Below are 21,001 nucleotides of genomic sequence, written 5' to 3' on the forward strand. Positions count from 1 at the left end.
TGGGGTATGTCTCTATCAGTTTTGCACATCGAGAGACTGAAATTCTTTCCCATTCTTCCTTGCAAAACAGTTCGAGCTCAGTGAGGTTGGATGGAGAGCGTTTGTGAACAGCAGTCTTCAGCTCTTTCCACAGATTCTCGATTGGATTCAGGTCTGGACTTTGACTTGGCCATTCCAACACCTGGATACGTTTATTTGTGAACCATTCCATTGTAGATTTGGCTTTATGTTTTGGATCATTGTTTTGTTGGAAGATAAATATCTGTCCCAGTCTCAGGTGTCTTGCAGACTCAAACAGGTTTTCTTCCATAATGGTCCTGTATTTGGCCCCATCCATCTTCCCATCAATTCTGACCATCTTCCCTGTCCCTGCTGACGAAAATCAGACCCAAACCATGATGCTTCCACCACCATGTTTGACAGTGGGGATGGTGTGTTCAGGGTGATGAGCTGTGTTGCTTTTATGCCAAACATATCGTTTTGCATTGTGGCCAAACAGTTTGATTTTGGTTTCATCTGACCAGACCACATTCTTCCACATGTTTGGTGTGTCTCCCAGGTGGCTTGTGGCAAACTTTAAACAACACTTTTTATGAATATCTTTGAGAAATGGCTTTCTTCATGCCACTTTTCCATAAAGGCCAGATTTGTGCAGTGTACGACTGATTGTTGTCCTATGGAAAGACTCTTCCACCTCAGCTGTAGATCTCTGCAGTTCATTCAGAGTGATCATGGGCCTCTTGGCTGCATCTCTGATCAGTCTTCTCCTTGTTCGAGATGAAAGTTTAGAGGGACAGCCGGGTCTTGGTAGATTTGCAGGGGTCTGATACTCCTTCCATTTCAATATGATTGCTTGCACAGTGCTCCTTGGGATGTTTAAAGCTTGGGAAATCTTTTTGTATCCAAATCCAGCTTTAAACTTCTCCACAACAGTATCTTGGACCTCCGTTGTGTGTTCCTTGGTATTCATGATGCTCTCTGCACTTTGAACAGAACCCTGAGACTATCACAGAGCAGGTGCACTTATACAGAGACTTGATTATGCACAGGTGGATTCTATTTACCATCATCAGTCATTTGGGACAACATTGGATCATTCATAGATCCTCACTGAACTTCTGGAGTGAATTTGCTGCATTGAAAGTAAAGGGGCCGAATAATATTGCATGTCCCATTTTTCAGTTTTTTATTTGTTAAAAAAGTTTGACAAATCCAATAAATTTCATTCCACTTCACGATTGTGTCCCAGTTGTTGTTTATTGTTCTTTAAATTTTATTTGAATGATTTAAAGTTCTGGAGGAACATGTGTTTTTTTTTTTATGATTTATGATTTCAATGAGTTTAAACTGATAAACAGGAGGTAAATGTAAGAGTTTTTCATTTTTTATCATTTTAAACTGCCTGTCTGGAACTATCAGTCTGTATTTACATAAGCTGTTTTTACTTAGAACTGTGTTAAAAAACCAACCATGTCAAAGTGTAAACACATCAGCAAGTATTCTAGCTATCTTGCACTGTCATTTTCTTTCCTCACCCGTAAACTGATACAGATGATTTCAACTGATACAGATGGTGTTAGAAACTCATTACAATAAGCATTTTTTAAATTATTTATTTTTTATTTTATTGCCAAAATAGCCGCGCTCAGAGCAGTTGCAGCTTCAAAGGCTCCCGGTACCATCCCAGTTTTTAGAAGTTTTGATATTGACTCTGTGCCTGACTCCGCGCGATTTATGCGTGTGAACTATAGCCGAACCGAACTGATGAGAATAGGAGCGGATTTGCCACGGAATATAGCAGAAATCAGCAGCAAACTCAAAACTACGCTCGGCAGAATGCAGATCTTAAAGTCATCTACCTGGAAGCTGCAGCAGAGGCGTTCCAGCGGGCAGAAGAGGAAGCGCTGCTCCCGGCTTAAGAGGAGAGAATGCCGGGCGGGGGTTATGGTGAGGCTACGAGCCAACGCTAAAGCCGGTAAACTCCCCATGCCGTCTCTCTTTCTGTCGAATGTCCGCTCGTTGGACAACAAGATGGATTTACTTCGTCTGAGAGCAGGCGCCTCAGAAGAGATGAAGAAGTGTGCGGTGCTTTGCCTCACAGAAACATGGATTACAAGTGAAATGCCGGATCCAGTCTTCCAGCTGGATGACAGACTTTTTTCCGAGCGGACCGCTGCAGCGAGCTAACGGGGAAATCACGGGGAGGGGGAGTATGCATTTACGTGAGTAAAAGTTGGTGCACGAACTGTACTGTTGTAAATAGCTCATGCTCGAAGGCTTTGGAGCAAATAACAGTGAAATGTCGGCCACATTATCTACCCCGCGAGTTCACGGTGACTTTCATCTCTGTCGTTTACATTCCTCCGGACGCTAATGCTAATGAATCACTTCAGGAGCTTCATGATATCATCAGCTCGCAGCAGAACAAACACCCCGAGGCTCTTTACGTTGTAGCCAGAGACTTTAACCACGTGAATCTAAAGGACTGTCTCCCAAGCTTTAATCAACATGTGATAATTCCGACACGTGGAGACAAGACGCTGGACCGTGTTTACACGAACGTAAAAGATGCATACAAAGCCGAACCCCGCCCCCACCTAGGACTGTCAGACCACATCTCAATCTTCTTGGCTCCTGCTTACATGCCCCTGCTGAGACGCTCCAGACCGGTACAAAAGAAAATTAAATGCTGGATCCAGGACAGTGGCCCCATACTGAGAGATTGTTTTGATGGAACAGACTGGCAGGTTTTCAGAGAAGCTGCTGAAAATGGAGGTTTGCTTGATCTTGACCAATACACATCCTCAGTTCTGGGTTACATTAGTACATGTACTGACACCGTCTCCACTATCAGAAATGTTAAAAGCTACCCAAACAAAAAACCTTGGCTGAATGCAGAGGTGCGTACCCTGCTGGCAGCCAGGAACACTGCCTTCAGGTCTGGAAACTCAGAGGAGCTGAGTAGGACAAGAAAAGAGCTGGTTGCTGGTATTAAGAGGGCCAAGGGCACATATGCAAAGAGGATCGAGGGTCAATTCATCTCACAAGACCCTTGGAGCATGTGGAGGGGCATTAAGTGCATAACAGATTACAAAGGAAGGAGCAAACAATGCCCCAAAGACCCATCTCTGCCTGATGCCCTAAACAAGTTCTATGCACGCTTTGAAGACCCGAACAGACCACCCAGCACCAGACTCACCTCACCACCGGATGAAGAGCATCTCAGCGTGACCTCAGCAGAAGTAAGGAGTACTTTCAGGAGGATTAATCCGCACAAGGCAACTGGCCCAGACAACATCCCCGGAAAAGTGTTGAAGGAATGTGCTGATCAGCTCTGTGAGGTGCTGGCAGACATCTTTAACACCTCACTTACCCTGGAGACAGTTCCCACCTGCCTGAAGACTGCCACCATCATCCCAGTCCCAAAAAGCTCTACAGTGACTGGTCTGAATGACTATCGGCCAGTGGCCCTCAACCCGATAGTCGCTAAATGCTTAGAAAAACTGGTCATGACTCACATCAAAACAACAATCAACATCAACGAGGACCCTCATCAGTATGCATACCGTGAGAACCGATCAACAGAGGATGCCATCTTCTCTGTGGTCCACACTGCGTTCAACCACCTGGAGCAGAAAAACTCTTACATCCGTATGCTCTTTGTGGACTTCACATCCGCCTTCAACACCATGATCCCCCAAACCCTGATGGACAAACTATCCACACTAGGACTAAGCCCCTCCATTTGCAACTGGGTACTAGACTTTTTAACAAACAGACCACAGTTAGTGAGGATCCACAACTTCTCCTCCTCCACCATAACCCTCAGCACTGGCTCTCCTCAGGGATGTGTGTTGAGCCCCCTCCTGTTTACTCTGCTCACATATGATTGTGCAGCTACCCATCCAGGCTGTCACATTGTAAAGTTTGCAGATGATACAGCGGTGGTGGGATGCATCACAAACAATGATGAGTTCAGCTACAGGCAAGAGGTGGAACACCTGGAGAGCTGGTGCAAAGAGAATAACCTTCACATCAATGTGAAGAAGACAAAGGAGATGATTGTGGACTTCAGAAGGAACAAAAACATCTACACCCCCCTGAACATAAGAGGATCTGCGGTGGAAGTGGTCTCCAGCTACAAGTACTTGGGTGTACACATGAATGACAACCTCAGCTGGAGCAACAACACCACCAGCCTGATCAAGAAAGCTCATCAGAGACTACTTCTTCAGACGGCTGAGGCAAGCTGGTCTGGGAAGCTCAGTCCTCACCTCCTTCTACAGGTGTGCAGTGGAGAGCATTCTGTGCTCCAGCATCAACGTATGGCATGGAGGCTGCACAGCTGCAGAAAGAAAAGCTTTGCAGAGAGTGGTGAAGGCTGCACAGAAGTCTGTCGGAATCAGCCTCCCCACCATCACAGACATCTACACCTCCAGATGCAGGAAGAGGGCCACCTGCATCATGAAGGACCCCACTCACCCAGCACACACACTTTTTGCCCCACTCCCCTCAGGAAGGAGGTTAAGGAGCATTAAGTGTAGAACCACTAGACTGAGGAACAGCTCCTACCCTGAGGCTGTTAGACTCATGAATCTCTAACTAAAATAATCACTGTGAAAAACCATATCATGTTGCTGCTGATCTGTTTCATGTTGCTGCTGATCTGTTTCAATGTTGATGTGTTCTTGCGTGCACATCCGCTCACAGACCCATGTTCATTTTTGTGCTGATGTTCAATGTTTTATGTTATGAGTGCTTAGTGTATATTTAGTTGATGTTTTTCTTGTTTCATATCTTAGATGTTATTACTGTTTTTCTTATACATTTTATTGTTGGGTGTAACTGGGACCTTGTGTACATAATTTTGCTCCACCACATGTACCACATGAGGTGCGAATGACAATAAAGAAACTGACTCTCTGACTCTAATTTAATCAACTGAACCTGTACAAGATGTTTTGTTCTGATCAAAGAGTGTTTCCAAGCCAAACACTTATGTGTCACTCTTACCAAATAACAAGCCAGTTCTAACAGCAAGGCTTTGGAGTTCACCTCTGGTTCCAGACCAGAGGTGGATTTCCCTCCCTGCAGGGAGTGTTGGCCAAAAACCTTACTCTGTCCTGTGTGGTGCTCTCTTTTTTTTTCTGTTGGGTATGAGAGAAAATACCTAACAGAGCTGGCTTACATGATGCAGAGAAGGAAAGTAGATGTTTTATGTGTCCAAGAGATCAAGTGGAAGGCAGCAAGGCTTGCAGCATTGGAGCAGGGTTCAAACTGTTTTACCATGATGTAGATAGAAAGAGAAATGGAGTAGGGGTGGTCTGAAGGAGGAGTTGGCAAAGATTGTAGTAGAGGTGAAAAGTGTGTCAGATAGGGTGATGTACCTGAATGTAGAAGTAGAAAGTCTGATGCTAAATGTTGTCAGTGGTTTCCTGATGCATGCTCAATAACCCAGGTAGAAAAATCTAAAAAAGTTAAATATGGTCCTCTGGACATTCAAAAAACAAAACAAAAAAAAATGTAGAAACGTTTCGTCTTTCATCTGAAAGACTTCCTCAGTCTGAGGTGCTGTATCAATAAGAGCATTCTAACAGCATTGCTAGTATCACTCAGCCTCCTGTGAATAGTAAACAGCCATCAGTGTGCTAATGATCCTTCGTTAGGATGATGGTCCTTCTTGATCATGTGAGCAGCTGGTTTTGGTTGTCAGCAACAAAATGGTTGATCCACTCTGAGAAGGTGCTATTTATAAAACTGAGCTGAATACAGCACCTCAGACCGAGGAAGTCTTTCGGATGAAAGACAAAACGTTTCTACATTTTTTTTTCTTTGTTTTGTTTTTTGAATGTCCAGAGGACCAGATTTAACTTTATTACGTTGTCAGTGGTTATGCTCCACAGGTTGGATGTGATGTGGAGGAGAAAGATACATTTTAGAAGGATCTGAATGAAGTGATAGGAAGTATTCCCAGGGAGGAGAGTGGTGATCGGAGCAGACCTGAATGGACATGTTGGTGAAGGAAACAGAGGGGATGAGAAAGTAATGGGTAGGTTTGGTGTCAAGGAAAGAAACCAGAAAGGACAGATGGTGGTGGATTTTGCCAAGAGAATGGAAATGGCTGTAGCCAACACCTATTTCCAAAAGAGGGAGTGTAAAGACGCTCTTATCTGCTGTGCTGTATTGCTCGATGTATCACAACTGTATCTTGTCCTTTATCTGTATCTGCTTGGCTTCTGGATCTGCTTGCCTTTTGGTATCAACAAGTACAGATTGAACTAAGCCAGAGAATGTATATGAGATTTTGTGTACAGGACATGAACTAACAGGGAACTGCTGGTGTGTGTCCCACCTGATGACAAGATCACCAGTAAACTGGAACGGCAGAAGAAAATAATAAAACAACTCCATAAAAGGACTTCCAGGAAATGAAGACATCAGTTTGAACTAGTTCAGACAAAGAACTGTAAGAATGTTGTGACACGTCTCTGGGTGGAGCTTTTGTGTTTAAATACAGAAGAACCTGGAAGCTCCGGTCAGACGCGTCTTGGGTTTTTGTTGTATCTCTGTTGGTTTGGGGTAAGAGCGTCTCCTTTCAGCTGAAAGCTTTAATAAATGTTGGTAATACTTTTTAACTTTAATCTCTCTGACTGATTATTGTGTCTTTTCTCCATGTATCTCCGAACCAATGAGAGGAACAGGTGAATAGGCTGAAAAGTCTGAGTTGTTGTGTTGATTTTCCTCGACAATTTTGGTGCTGAAAACCCGGGATACTGGAGAAGGACGATTGGTAACCGGAGAATTGGACATCAGCACTGTTGTTCAGTGCAGTTCCAGCAAACAGGTAAGAGGAATTATATTTATCCTCTCTGTGGCGGTGCACTGAGTGATCGTGTTATAAAATGTTTTTGTCAGTAGAGATTGAGTGTAAAAGGTTTTTTTTTGTGAAGTAATATATCGGTTGTAAGCTTGTGCAAGGATTAGAAAATGCAAGTTGTGATTAAAAGAGGCAGGTCGGGGACCTGGCCTGGGGTCTGGGACCCCTGTTTGAGTCAACAGTCGGGGACTTCGGTCAGTCGGGAGTGGCGCCCCAAACTTCTTCCCGGACGCAGGGGAAGGTAGCCAGGTTGGATTGAGTTTTCCTGTGGAACGTGACTGCCCACAAATAAGAACAAGAGTTGACCATACATGTGTGAGAAATGTCAGCGATACTTAAATGGTGATGACAAGTTCCTTTGATTATTGAAGTGTATTTTTTTAACTGTCAGAGAAACTTAAATGGTGATGACAAGTACTGATGATTATTGAAGAAAAAGTGTATTTTTTATTTTATTTTTTTATTGTGAGAAACAAACCGAAAGCTGTTCAAAACGAGATCGGACGAGAGTGTGACTGAAGTGAGTAAAGGCTGTGCAACAAGAGTGTGGGTGTGTGTGTGTTTGAAGAGAAGCTCTTTGCAGTGTGATTTTGGTGGTTTAATTGCTTCACCGCCAAGCGAGCTTGAGTTTTCTTACCGCCGAGTGAGAAAACGAGTCATTTTGTGTAAAACATAATGTTATACAGACCAAACGTGACAAAATGAACAGTGAATTTGACGCAGACATTGACGCTTCAGGGACACTGGCTCCCTCTTGAAACTCAGATCGACAAACAAGTAACATACCTGACGGACTATGATAACTTGACAAAGAAAAAATCAGAAAAACAGAAAAAGAGAAGATGACTCAGGCAGTAGTAAAACAGGAAGCCCCACTGAGTCCATACAAACCTTTAGGAGGATTTCTTTACTAAAACAACTGCGAACGCTGAGACAGGAAGTAACAAAAAATATGCAGAAAGAACAAGATGCGGAGAAACAGTTGAGAAAGTGTGAAAAATTGATTGTGTCATGGCAAAGGATTAAAACACACTCTGGAGCAGGCAACACCGGAAGTGAAGGGTAGAGCAGCCACACAGCCTCAGAACCAGGTCTGTGCTTTTCAAATTCTTGTGACACATACAGAATCTCCTCTCACACAGAAGAACAGGTGATGCTGGAACACAAGTTGTTGGCTTGTGACCACGGGAGAGAGAAGACTGATCATCATTCTGCCGCAGCAATGTTGGCCTCCATACCTGAAGGATTATGGGCCATCTCCCCCACGAATGTGGGGAAGACAGTGCAGCCCAATCACCTTTCAGGTAAACACAGATACACCCATTTGGGTCCCACAATACCCACATAAACAACAAGCAGAAGAAGGAATTGCAGACTGCAGGAGTTTTAGATCCCTCGCAGTCTGAGTGGAACACACCCATCTTGCCTGTAGAGAAAAAAAGGAACCTGTAAATATCGAATGGCACATGAACTATGAGCCATTAATGCAATATTAAAAACACCCACAGTACCTGTTCCAAATCCTTATGTCTCGTATCTCATCTCTGGACCCTACACACCACTGGTATAAAACTGCAGAGATTTATTCTCATTTACATATAAAGGACAACAGTGGCGCTACACTCGACTCCCACAAGGATTTGCTCTGTCTCCAAGTATCTTTAATCAGGTGTTAAAATATGTACTGCAGTCTTGCCCTTTCCCCAGAGACACAAGACTGATCCAATATGTGGACGACCTGTTATTGTTGGCAGCACCCACGCCTGACACCTGCATAGAAGCAACTAGGTTGGTATTGGAACATCTACACAAAAATGGCTTTAAGGTTAGTAAAAATAAATTACAGATTGGCAGAAAACAGGTTTCCTTCCTGGGACGAATAATCTCTGCAGGAACCAAAACTCATAAACAGAGTATCTTGACACACCCCAAACCAACACGTGTAAAAGACATGCTTTACTTTTTGGGCCTAACAGGGTACAGCAGAGGGTATATTCCTGAATACACAGATTTGACACAACCCCTGAGAGATTTGGTCAAAGAGCAAGCCATGAGAAACTTGAACAACATTCTAATATGGACACAAGAAGCTGAAGAAGCCTTCATAAAACTCAAACAGCACATGTCATCTGCAGCAGAACTGACATTACCTGATTACAACCTACCCTTCTTTTTAGATGTTTCTGTAACAAAACTAGCCATAAATGGCGTTTTGTTCTAGAAAAAAGGGGTGAGAGAAAGGTACTACAGTACTTATCAACAATGATGGATATTATGAAAAAACGGCATCCCCATGCACACAACACGCAGCAGGGATTGCAAAATTAATTTAAAAAACAGCACACATTGTTATGTGACACGCCCTAGTGGTATTAACCGCACACAGTGTAGTGGCATATGTAAATTCTCAAATGCTTTACTATGACCGCTTTAAGACAACACAGTTTATCTAAAATACTAGAAGCCCTCAACATCACCTTCACACATGAAGGAATAAACATGGTGGACTGCATCTCCAAAGGAGAACCGCACCAGTGTGAAAAGCTTGTGACCACACTAGAAAAAGTAAGACCAGACTTGCAAGCTGACTAACTATTTTCTCTCTAAAATTTAAGGTTCATCCAGTTGATTTAAATGCCTGTATATAAATTGTTGTTTGTTTGTCGATGACATGCGAATGATCCGACATGGCTGAAGGTTTAAATCCCCATGTAAAATTGTGATGTCATTTTTGCTGACGTTAAAATCTTTACAAGAAGCGTGCTAGATCTCTACAAAGCTAATTGAACAAATCATTCTAAAGAGACTAATCAGTGCTTTAGATCACATTCATACACTGATGGGACACAGATCAAAGCCTATGAGGGGTTCAGTGTCTTGCCCAGGGACACTTCAGCATGTGACTGCTAGTGGATTCGAACCCCCAACTCTCGCATTGGATGAAGACTGCTCTAACCACGCAGCCACATTCGCCCCCAAGAGGAGCTGTTAAAGGCTCTGGGTGGTAAGAAAGAGCTTTCAAATGACTGGGCCACTACAGCAACAGTAATTAGAGAGACAGGTAGGAAGGTACTTGGTGTGTCATCTGGACAGAGAATGGATGATAAGAAAATCTGGTGGTGGAATAGTGAAGTGCAGGACGAGGATAGCCAAAGAGAGAAATGACAGTGAGAGGATGGACGAGACAGGAATATAAGGAGATAGGATGTAGAGCAAAGAGGAAGGTAGCTAAGACAAAGCAGAAGGCATATGATGGGTTGTAAGGGAAGCTGGACACTAAAGAAGCCAAGAATTGATTGGCAAGACAGATGGATCAGGCTGGAAAGGATGTGCCACAGGTTAGGCTTGTTAAAGATATGGCAATGTTCTAACAAATGAGGAGAGTATGACTGGAAGATGGAAGGAGCACTTTGAGAAGCTAATGAATGAAAAGAATGAACAAAAAAGAAGAGTAGAGGTGTGGACCAGGAAGTGGGAAAGATTAGCGAGGGTGAAGTCTGGAAAGCTCTGAAAAGAATGAAGAAAGGGAAAGCAGTATGATCTGATGACATACCAGTGGAGGTTTGGAAATGTCTTGGAAAGATGGCAGTGAGGTTTTTGTCTCAAATATTCAATGGCATATTTGAGGGTGAAAAAATGCCTGAGGAATGGAGAAGTGTGCTGGTGCTCATTTTTAAGAACAAGGGTGATATACAGAGTTGCAGCAACTATAAAAAGAATTAGGTTGATGAGTCACACAATGAAGATCTGTGAGAGAGTTGTGGAAGCTAGACTTAGAGGAGAGGTGACTATTTGTGAGCAGCAGTATGGTTTCATGCCAAGAAAAAGCATGACAGGTGCCATCTTTGCTTTGAGGATACTGATGGAGAAGTACAGAAAGGGTCATAAAGAACTTCATTGCGTCTTTGTGGATTTAGAAAAAGTATATGGCAGGGTGCTGAGGGAGGTGTGGTATTGCATTAAGAAATCTGGAGTGGCAGAGAAGTATGTTAAACTGATAAAGGACGTGTAAGAGTACAGCAGGACAGTGGTGAGATGTGCTGTAGGAGTGACAGATAGCTTCAAGGTGGAGGTGGGATTGCATCAAGGATCAGCTCTGAGCCCCTTCTTGTTTGCTCTGGTGATGGACCGACTAACAGATGAGGTCAGGCAGGAATCCCCATGGACTATGATGTTTGCAGATGACATTGTGATCTGTAGTTAAAACAGGGAACAGGTGGAAGAGAACTTGGAGAGGTGGAGGTATGCACTTGAAAGAAGAGGAATGACAGTCAGCTGTAGTAAGACAGTACATGAGAGGGAGGCCAGTGGAACAGTGAGGCTACAAGGAGCAGAGGTCACAAAGGTGCAGGACTTCAAGGACTTGGGGTTCACGGTCCAGGAAAATGGAGAGTGTGGTAAAGAGGTGAAAAAGAGAGTCCAAGCAGGATGGAGTAGATGGAGAAATTTTTCAGGAGTGATTTGTGACAAAGGATGACAGCAAAGGTCAAAGGAAAAGTTTATAAGACAGTGGTGAGACCAGCTTTGTTGTATGGTCTGGAGACAGAGACATGGACAAAAAGACAAGAGAAAGAACTGGAAGTGGCAGAAATGAAGATGTTGAGGTTCTCCCTAGGAGTGACAAAGATGGATAGGATTAGGAATGAGATCATCAGAGGTACAGCGCAGGTTGAACAACTGGGAGATAAAGTTAGAGAGGCCAGACTGAGATGGTTTGGACATGTCGAGGACGGACAGTGGGTATATTGGTAGAAGGATGTTAGAAATGCAGCTGCCAGGAAAAAGGCAAAGAGGAAGGCCAAAGAGGAGGTATATGGATGCAGTTAGAGGACATGGAGGTAGATGGAGTGAGAAAGGATGCAGAGGACAGAGTGAGATGGAGGAGGATGACTCACTGTGGAGATCACTGAAGAGGGAAAAGCCGAAAGAAGAAGATAAAGAACATGTGCCTAATGGCTAGTTGTGTTTCAAGTAAAACATGTTTTTGCCTAAAACTGTTTACAGTTTTAGTGCTTTTTGCAAAAACAGATTATTTTTCATCAGAAAACAAACTGTCTTCATCCTCTACAAGAGTTTACACTCATTTTCATACAGAATACATGCTGCGATTTGCAAATGCAAGCAAATGTTCTAGCGTGGGGCAGTATGGTGGCTCAGTTTGTAGAGCTGTTGCCTCTCAGCAAGAAGGTCACTGGATTGATTCCCGCCTGGGTGGAGTTTGAATGTTCTCTCCATGCATGCGTGGGTTTTCTCCAGATACTTTGTTTTCCTCCCACGGACCAAGAGAGTGAATGCTTGTTTGTCTCGTTTGTCTCTATGTGTCCCTGTGATGGACTGGAGACCTGTCCAGGGTGTCCCCCACCTCTTACACAGTGACTGCTGGACATGGGCACCAGTGACCCTGTGACCAGAACAAGAAGCAGTAAAGATAATGGATGGATGCTCTCATGTGGCAACTAAAGGAATTCAAAAGAAATGCTTTTGTCTTGTCATATGAGACAAACACGACTAAATGCACCACTGAGTCTCGCCAATATGGATTAAGGAAGATAAGAAAAAAGCCATCCATTTTTGTTCGACTGAAAAATGGTTCAGAAATGAAATGGTACCTGTTTGTAGACTATCTGTATTCTGATTTACATTTTCTCAAGTGGTTCATTTTTGAAGTTTGGTGATAGATGACTAGTAACACTAGTAAAAGATTTAGCAAAGAGCTGTCTTTAACAACCACCAAAGCATCCTCTTATTTCACTGATGGAACAAGGGGTTCTCTGCAAACGGGATGTGAACAATGCACCCACTGGCTTCATCCTGAGAATGTCTACAACTCATCCTTAGCTACACCTCTGCCTGTGGTGTTAATCACAGTGGGGGTTGTACATAAAAACAGACAGTGGATAGATGGGTTGATAGATTAGGGGGCACTTTGAGGTCAGCGTTCCATTGTAAATAGGGAAGATGTCCAGTTGGTAAACAGGAAGTGTTTGTTTCCAGAGGTCATCTCGCCATCAACTTGTTATGGGAACAGAGGTTCCTGGGAAACATTCCACAGCTGTTGACTTTCACATTAAACCCCCCCCCCCCCCCCACACACACACACACAGGCTACAATCAGTGAATTAAAAATGTCTACATGGTGCAGTGAGAAACGGGTGATGGCACTGACACCAACCGTTTATAGTGTTCCTTGTAAACAGGCTTTATTTCTGTTCTCTTTCTCCTCAAAGCTATATTCAGAGGAAACATATTTAGGAAGAGAACCTAAAAACAGTTTGATTCTGTAGCGAAAGACTGTTATATATGACAAAAGTTTATTCAACGCTTTTCACCGCTTTGCTGAGATGTATCAATTTTAACGGTGGATAAAGTGCCACAAAAATGCACTACTTTTAATATGGGAGACATTAACATCTAGCATCATCAATATACACTAATAATATAAAGACCAAGCATTTCTTGGGGGATTGCATATTGCCCAAGTCCTTTCAGCCCAGAGTTTTACACAGAGATTATTTTATGTTGAGAAAAGTACATATAGACATTTCAATCAAATCTTAAAATTAATGCAGTGTCAAATGGGAGTGATTCATTTACACCAGTCAGATCATGTGTTGAAAATGAAACTCAGCAACCACAAACGTTTTGAGTTTAAAATATGTAAAGCTGACTGAGTTATAGTTATAGTTTGTCAATTACATGAGCCAATAAAATATAAAAAAAAAAACAGAAAGAGCTCTTATTTTCTTATGACTTTTACTGAGCCTTCAGTGACTGTGTGATGTGAAAAGGGAATAAGATAAGGAATTTGCATATTCTGCCTGAAATGGTATGAAGCACAGAGCAGGCAAACGTTCACGCAGTGAGTGTTAAGAGCATTTCGTTTTCAAGATTAAATGCACTGCAGAGACTTCCAGAGTAGTTTTCATCATGTCTGTCTACAGAACAGATCAAACCCTTGTATGTTTTCTCCTCATGGTGATGACGGGAGCGGAGGTGCAGGAAACCATCTCACCAGAGTGTAAGCAATTCTTGTATATGGGAACACCACCAAGAGGGCTTGAGGAGCAGCCGTTAAAGAAGATCTGCCAGTTCTATGCAGGCAAGCCTCGGTTTGTCACTCTGTACGACACAATCAACCATGTCCCCGTTTATTCTGCATACACCTTCAAGCGCTCAGATGGTGTCAAGAAGGTCGATGTGCCTTGGATGTATGAGCCACAGGTAGGGATGGATCTCGTCATATGCCGTCTCATATCCTTAGGAAGAAATGACAGTAAATATTATTTTGTTTCAAACTCTGCTAACGTTGATCCCAACAGCTCTCCATGGTGTCTGGCTCCAGAGACATGGAGCAGTTCCTTTCATTTAATGTCCATAAGAGCTTTGAGGACTCCCAGGCTGTTCTTGATGACTACACTGACACGGTGATCTTTGAACGTGGTCAGCTGAACCCTGACGAGCATCAGGCCCACTTGGATGACAAAGCAGCCACTTACACTTTGACCAACGTGGTTCCCCGAGTTCGAGAGTTCAACATTGGTTCGTGGAAAGTCCATGAACATGCCATCCGCCAGAGGCTTAACAATTACTGCCGTGGAACTGCATTTGTGGTGACCGGGATCACCACGTCGGGTGACATGATCCGCCGCTTCAACATCAACCGTCTGGCCATCCCCACATACCTCTGGTCAGCCTACTGCTGTCCTGATTTTGACCACAACGCTCCGTACTCTGAGCGGTCCAAGTTCCCGGCATTTGCAGCTCACGGACTCAACGAGAGGGAGAACAACAGAGTCCAGGAGATGACCGTGCAGCAGCTGGAGGACTTCCTGAAGAGGGTGACTTATGTCAGCAGATCTTTCCAAATCTTCTACGAAAACTGTGTCCCAGTGAACAGTGCCAACAGCATTTAGCTTCAAACGGAGAAAACAAAGCCATTCTTCAGTTTGATTATAACTGTCTGCTACATCACAGGTGCTTTGTTGTATTTGAAATCTATACATTTGTTGATTTAAAGAAAACTTCTATTTGGAGTTGCAAATGTTTTAATTCTTCTCTCCTTTATGCTCCTTTTTTAACAGTTCACCCTGTTTTGAACCTGTATGCTCCACACTGGTTTGTCGTCATTATCTGCATCATTTTTATGTCTATATTCTGATTTACTTCATTTTGAATATTGCTTTGTGTGTTACCTGTTGTTCCGTCTGTACAGCACTTTGGTTGGCCTTGTCGCTATTTTAAGTGCTCTACAAATAAAATGGTATGGTATGGTACTGTGGTTATGTAATCAACCTAGGTGTTGATTATACCCAAATGTGCTATAAACTCAGCCTGAGATGTTTTAAACTCCTTTATCGGTTTTTATGTGATCTTCTGAACAGGAACAGGGAACATCTGCTTCTGTGGCTCTTTTGTTCAGTGCAGATTAGACCGGTTTTAATTTATTAATTCTAACTGCAACTCTGCAGTACACCTCACTTTAGATCATGCCTACACTGTTGACGTATGTGGTTCCCAACAGCTCAACAAGTTATTTTCATTTTTAGAGTTTGATTCATATACCGGTACATCTGGATATGCAATGTTGCAAATAAATGATAATTTAAATAAAGTAAAAGTATTTTGTGCTTTGTTTTCATTACTCCATTTTCTCTCATTCTGTTTAAGTATGACAAGTCAGACCTAATCCACATTCAGTTTGTTCAATGATATGTGACTACATTTAGTCTGAGGGAATCATTTCTGCCAGCTGACATATGAAACTGTCAGATGGTCAGCGGCATCATGCTGCCCAAAAGCACTATGAAAACAAATTAAAATATAGTTAAAAACTTTGTTTTTTATTATAATGACAACAAAAAGATGTAAATTTTGGGGTCAGTGACTTTATAGTTTGTTTTTAGAAAATGTTAACTGGTGAGAAAAATTACCAGTTTATCAAACTAAAGTTGAAAATGAACTGTGTTCACGAGCCAAGTTAGAACGGAGCCACGGCCAAAGTGGATTACTGTAGCTCTAAAACAACCGCCATCTCAAATAAGTATTTCATGCAGAAAGCAAGCTAAGCAAATGGCAGGTTGGCTTTCTTGGACTGAGGTCTGTTTATGATGGAGGACATGTGCAAACTTATGCATACTACAAACCCACAGACCAGTACTTGTAGTTAACTGATGCGTACTACAAACCCACAGACCAGTATCCAAAAAAATTTCAATCTGGTCCTCTGGACATTCAAAAAAACAAAACAAAGCAAAAAAAATGTAGAAACGTTTCGTCTCTCATCAGAGAGACTTCCTCAGTCTGAGGTACTGTATTCAGCTCAGTCTCTTAAATAGCACCTTCTCAGAGTGGATCAACCAGTTTGCTGCTGACAACCAAAACCAGCTGCTCACATGGTCAAGAAGGACCATCAGCCTACATTTTTTTTTGTTGCTTTGTTTTGTTTTTTTGAATGTCCAGAGGACCAGATTGAAATTTTTTTGGATTTTTCTACCTGGATTATTGAGCATGTATCAGGATACCACAGACTAGTACTTGTAGTTACCAGACTCCCATCACCTTCTGGAGCACAAGTTAGGAGTCATCAGGATTCTGTACCACAGAGCAGACAGTGCCCCCACTAACTCAGGAGCCAGGCAGGAGAAATCCCACAATAGGACGATTATAAGACTGAGTTTGTTGCAGCTCCTCAGACTGAAGAAGTCTTTTGGGTAAAAGATGAAACGTTGCAATAAAGAATCCGTCCAGAGCACCTGACTCTACCTTGTTATATTTATCTACCTGGAGCATGCATCAACATTTCATGCAAAGCACACTTTTTACACCTACAGTATATATCCTCATCAATCTCAGTTATTTACATTAAATTCTAGAGCAAACACATCTACAGCAGAGAACATCCAGCAGAAATATAATTTCTGCTGGACTAGCTGTAGAACATGGTGACTGTTGATATCAGCATTGTTGTTTACTACAGGTATGAAGATAGTGCCTTAGAAATTATTGTTTTAACTTACGTAGCCCTAACCCTAATCATTTTATATGAACAAATGCTTTCCTTAAACACCCCCCCCCCCCCAAAAAAAAAAGGAATAACACCTTAAAGCAAAAAAGCACATCCACCAGTCTAATAATGACCATTTTATGAAATACAATCTGACAGTCTGTGTTATCACTATATTTTTTGACAACTGTCATTCTATTCACAGCTCCAGTCTCAAATAATAAAATAAAACTTATTTCTGTACAAATGACCAGCTTGAAAGAACAAGCTTTACTTAAATTACCACTGTGAAGTTATGACTCACTGCAGTGCACAAACCTTTCAAAGTAAAAACACCATTAGAAAACAAGTTGAATATTAGTTATGTGTTGATCTTTGTACTCCAAAGAAACAGTCTTAAGATCCATTTAGGCATTTTTGTTTATGTCCTTCACAGATTCTTGCACTATGCAGAAGATACATACACAATGGGGCCTCACAGACACTGTGACGAGTCTAGTTAGTGCTTCAGGACGTTCTGGTCTCAGTTAAACCAGACGGTGTTGAGCTGCGTCTGTTTCTTGATGCTTGTGTCCAACTTGAGGACCTCTCTGATTGCCATGGTAGCGTAGGTTGAAGGAGGCAGGGAGAACTCCATCTTCAGAGCCCGATACTTCCCCTCTGCAAGAAAAATAATCTGTGAGCAAAGGTCACCATGGGTCATATTTGCTCTTTGTTATTTTTATGCTTCTCCCTCAAGATGTCTTTTAGTTTTCCTCTAAAATCATCCTGCCCTGATATAAACTGGCTAAATTTTTCTCTTAATTTTGTATTTCCAGTGTTAATTCCAAGTTGTGTGTATTTGTACAGTTTAAAATGACCATGTGCACAAAGGACTTTGATAATGACATGTTTATTAGGGGTTTTATGCATTTTATGTCATGTGTGTTTAAAATGGTCCAAATTAAATCACATATTTAACTTGTGTTCACGCAGATCTAAAACAAATTTTACCTTTGTTGATGACTGGGGGAGATTTGTTCTCCAGTTTTTCAAAATCACTGTGCACCAGAGAGATCCTGGGGTCATCATAGCAAATCACTTCCCTGCACACAGAACCAACACATTAACATTTTATAGTAACCATAGTACACAATAGTAGCCTTACTGTTAGAGTTTAACCATTAAAAGACATGATGTAACATTAGTTTTCCCTGTTTGGAAGTTATTGTGTGATGTCTGACCAGGTGACGTCAGTGGGTCTGATGATGATGCGTCTGTAGGCTCCAGCCAGAGAGTAGTCCTTCACTTTGTGTCTCATGTTGTCGATGTCCAGCCCGTCTGCAGACAGCAGCTCTCTATAACCTGCACCGACTCACATAACACATAAACAAAGGTAAAAATACAAGACTTTTCTTTTTTATAAAATATTAAATTTTTATGTCAACTGAAAACAATTCTAATTTTTTTCCTAAAGTAAATTCAGTCAAAACCAATACAGCAAGTTACAAAAAACAATTTTTAAAAAGTACATAAAACTGCACTTTCAAGAAGAGGAATGAAAGTCAGCCATAGTAAAGCCTCCAGTATACTCGGACGTATGTCAGTCCACGTGTACCGGATTAGAGTCGAAGTGGATGCCCGTAGAGCATGTCTGTGCAAAAATAAATTTTTACATCATACGCGTACTTGGTGTTGCACAATAAACTGCCCAGTAACGGACTGTTTTTTATGCGACACCACTGTATTAAATTCCCCTTTTTCATCTCTGGTCTGGTTTAATGGCTTTTTCTTTTTTTTTTTTTTTTCCACAAGGCAAGCAATCTCTTCCTCCTTGATGTCATGACTGAAATGGTGAGAAATGAAGGAATTTGTCATGTTTTCGTCATTTTAAAGATGGCGCTACTGTGTGTGGCTTGCTGTCTCTCGCCATTTGTGTTCGTGCTGTTTTTGTTTTTTATCACCAGTGCCAGTTCGCTGCTTGTGTATGATCACCAAACATTGCTGGATCTTTGTCTCTCTGCCAAGGATTGTGGTATTCATACGACATTTCAGCCATTTTCATTCCCCGGTCAGACACCTGCTCACCTCTGCCACACCCACGCTCCACTCCCTCGGCGTAAACGCCGGTGGCGCCGGGGCAAAAGCAGCAGCTGACTGTTAAAAGTTTAAGGCTTTCTTGGCACAATTTCTCCCGGGCGAGAAATGGAGCAGTACCTAGTCTCTTTCTGAGCCCGCAGTCGCTGGACCCTGCTGATAGCTGGCTGGTGTGTGTTGTCGATTCTGATGATGTGGTCTGCCCTGCTCTCCCCGTCCTCGCTGGCATGGTGTAAATCCCTGCCATCTACGAACCCTGCGTTGGGCTCCACAGGCAGCTGCAGCTTCGGATGTGCCAGCCCCTGCCAGGTTCAGCCTTGTTAATGCAAGATTACTGTCAAATACAACTTTCATATTGAAGGATTTCTTCATGTCCCATGATCTTGATTTTCTCTGCATGACGGAGACATGGCTGAGAACTGGTGAGCCACCACTCTTGTCACAACAGGATTGCTGCTATTTTAATTCCCCACACCTGTCGGGTCAAAAAGGAGGAGGAATAGCAGTAGTTTTTAAAAACGATTTTAAATGCCAACAGATCTACCTGCAATCCTCTTTAACAAGTTTTGAACAGTGCTCATTTGAAATTGGCCGCTCTCATGTTGTCTTGTGTGTCATCATCTATCGGTCACCCAAGCACAATAAGGATTTTATAAATGACTTTTCAGAATTTTTGGCCGAAATCCTATTTAAATATGATTGTGTTCTTATTCTTAGTGATTTTAATATTCACATATGCTGCCCAGAAAAGCCCATCTCCAGGAGCTTTTTAAACGTTATTGACTCTTAACTTTGTACAGTCCGTGTCCAGTCCTACTCATGAACTCGGGCACACACTTGACTTGGTCCTGTCTCACAGTCTGGATGTTTCCAATTTGGACATATGTGATGCCGTTTTCTCGGATCATATGCCGATCATATTTGACATTCCCACACACTGTCCAGTTAAACTGTGCGCTCCTCCTCAGTGCTGTCGCATGTTTAACTCCTCCTCTCCAGCCCTGTTCTCCTCCACTTTTCTTGGTCTCTGCGAGGATAACTCTAAAGACTCTCCTTGTTTAAATATTGATGAACTGATTTCCGACTTCCACTCCATTTGTTTACAAACACTGGACACAATCACTCCTTTGAAGAGCCGGCGCACCAAACCTGTTCCCGAGCCCTGGCTGAGTGCCAGGCGCGAGTGCAGGTGGAAAAAGGACAGGGTACACGTTTCTTTTGATATTCTTAAAGAGAGCCTGTTACACTATCAGAAGACTGTAAAAGCTGAGAAGAACAAATATCTCTCAGACATAATTTCTTCTAATTGTAACAACCCCAGTATTCTGCTCAAAACCATAGACACTGTTCTCCATGCTCCCAAGTCTGTTAGTTTTGAAGCATCCATTGAAGTCTGTGAAAGTTTCCTCCACTTCTTGACTGATAAAATTATGTATTTTATTTCTCAGCCTTCCTATGATCCCTCTATTCCTTTACACTACTCATCTATCTTTGATCAGTTTGAACTGGTGTCCTTCTCTTTTCTAGAGGACACAGTTGGTCATATGAGGCCATCTGGTTCCCCTGCAGATTCCATCCCACTTCGTTTGTTTAAGGAGGTACAGGTCCTTCTCAAAAAATTAGCATATTGTGATAAAGGTCATTATTTTCCATAATGTAATGATAAAAATGAAACTTTCATATATTTCAGATTCATTGCACACCAACTGAAATATTTCAGGTCTTTAATTGTTTTAACACTGATGATTATGGCATACAGCTCATGAAAACCCAAAATGCCTGTCCCAAAAAATTAGCATATCATGAAAAGGTTCTCTAAACAAGCTATTAACCTAACCATCTGAATCAACGACGTAACTCTAAACACCTGCAAAAGATTCCTGAGGCTTTTAACAACTCCCAGCCTTGTTCATTACTCAAAACCGCAATCATGGGTAAGACTGCCGACCTGACTGCTGTCCAGAAGGCCATCATTGACACCCTCAAGCAAGAGGGTAAGACACAAAGAAATTGCTGAACGAATAGGCTGTTCCCAGAGTGCTGTA

The 21,001-nt window shown here is 42.3% G+C and overlaps 2 protein-coding genes across 3 annotated transcripts in view; one reads left to right on the top strand and one right to left on the bottom strand.

The window, feature by feature from the left end:
- Nucleotides 1-13,855: 13,855 nt before the first annotated feature.
- Nucleotides 13,856-14,790, top strand: LOC119416506 (endonuclease domain-containing 1 protein-like). Its single transcript, XM_037683738.1, has 2 exons — nucleotides 13,856-14,098; nucleotides 14,197-14,790. Exons 1-2 carry the CDS (start codon nucleotides 13,856-13,858, stop codon nucleotides 14,788-14,790), a joined length of 837 nt encoding a protein of 278 aa, XP_037539666.1.
- A 2,310-nt stretch (nucleotides 14,791-17,100) lies between these two features.
- The window catches only part of pus7 (pseudouridine synthase 7), a 115,124-nt gene continuing 111,223 nt past the window's right edge, over nucleotides 17,101-21,001 (bottom strand). For both annotated transcript variants that reach the window (XM_037683649.1, XM_037683648.1), the window contains 3 exons: nucleotides 18,104-18,233; nucleotides 17,874-17,965; nucleotides 17,101-17,540 (listed from right to left, as the gene is read on the bottom strand). In XM_037683649.1, coding sequence (XP_037539577.1) covers nucleotides 17,404-17,540; nucleotides 17,874-17,965; nucleotides 18,104-18,233 — 359 coding nt within the window. In that variant the 3' untranslated portion in view covers nucleotides 17,101-17,403. The remainder of the gene's footprint in view (nucleotides 17,541-17,873; nucleotides 17,966-18,103; nucleotides 18,234-21,001) is intronic.

The sequence above is a fragment of the Nematolebias whitei genome, chromosome 10, assembly GCF_014905685.2.
Source record: "Nematolebias whitei isolate Nwh7 chromosome 10, NemWhi1, whole genome shotgun sequence".
NCBI lineage: Eukaryota > Metazoa > Chordata > Actinopteri > Cyprinodontiformes > Rivulidae > Nematolebias > Nematolebias whitei.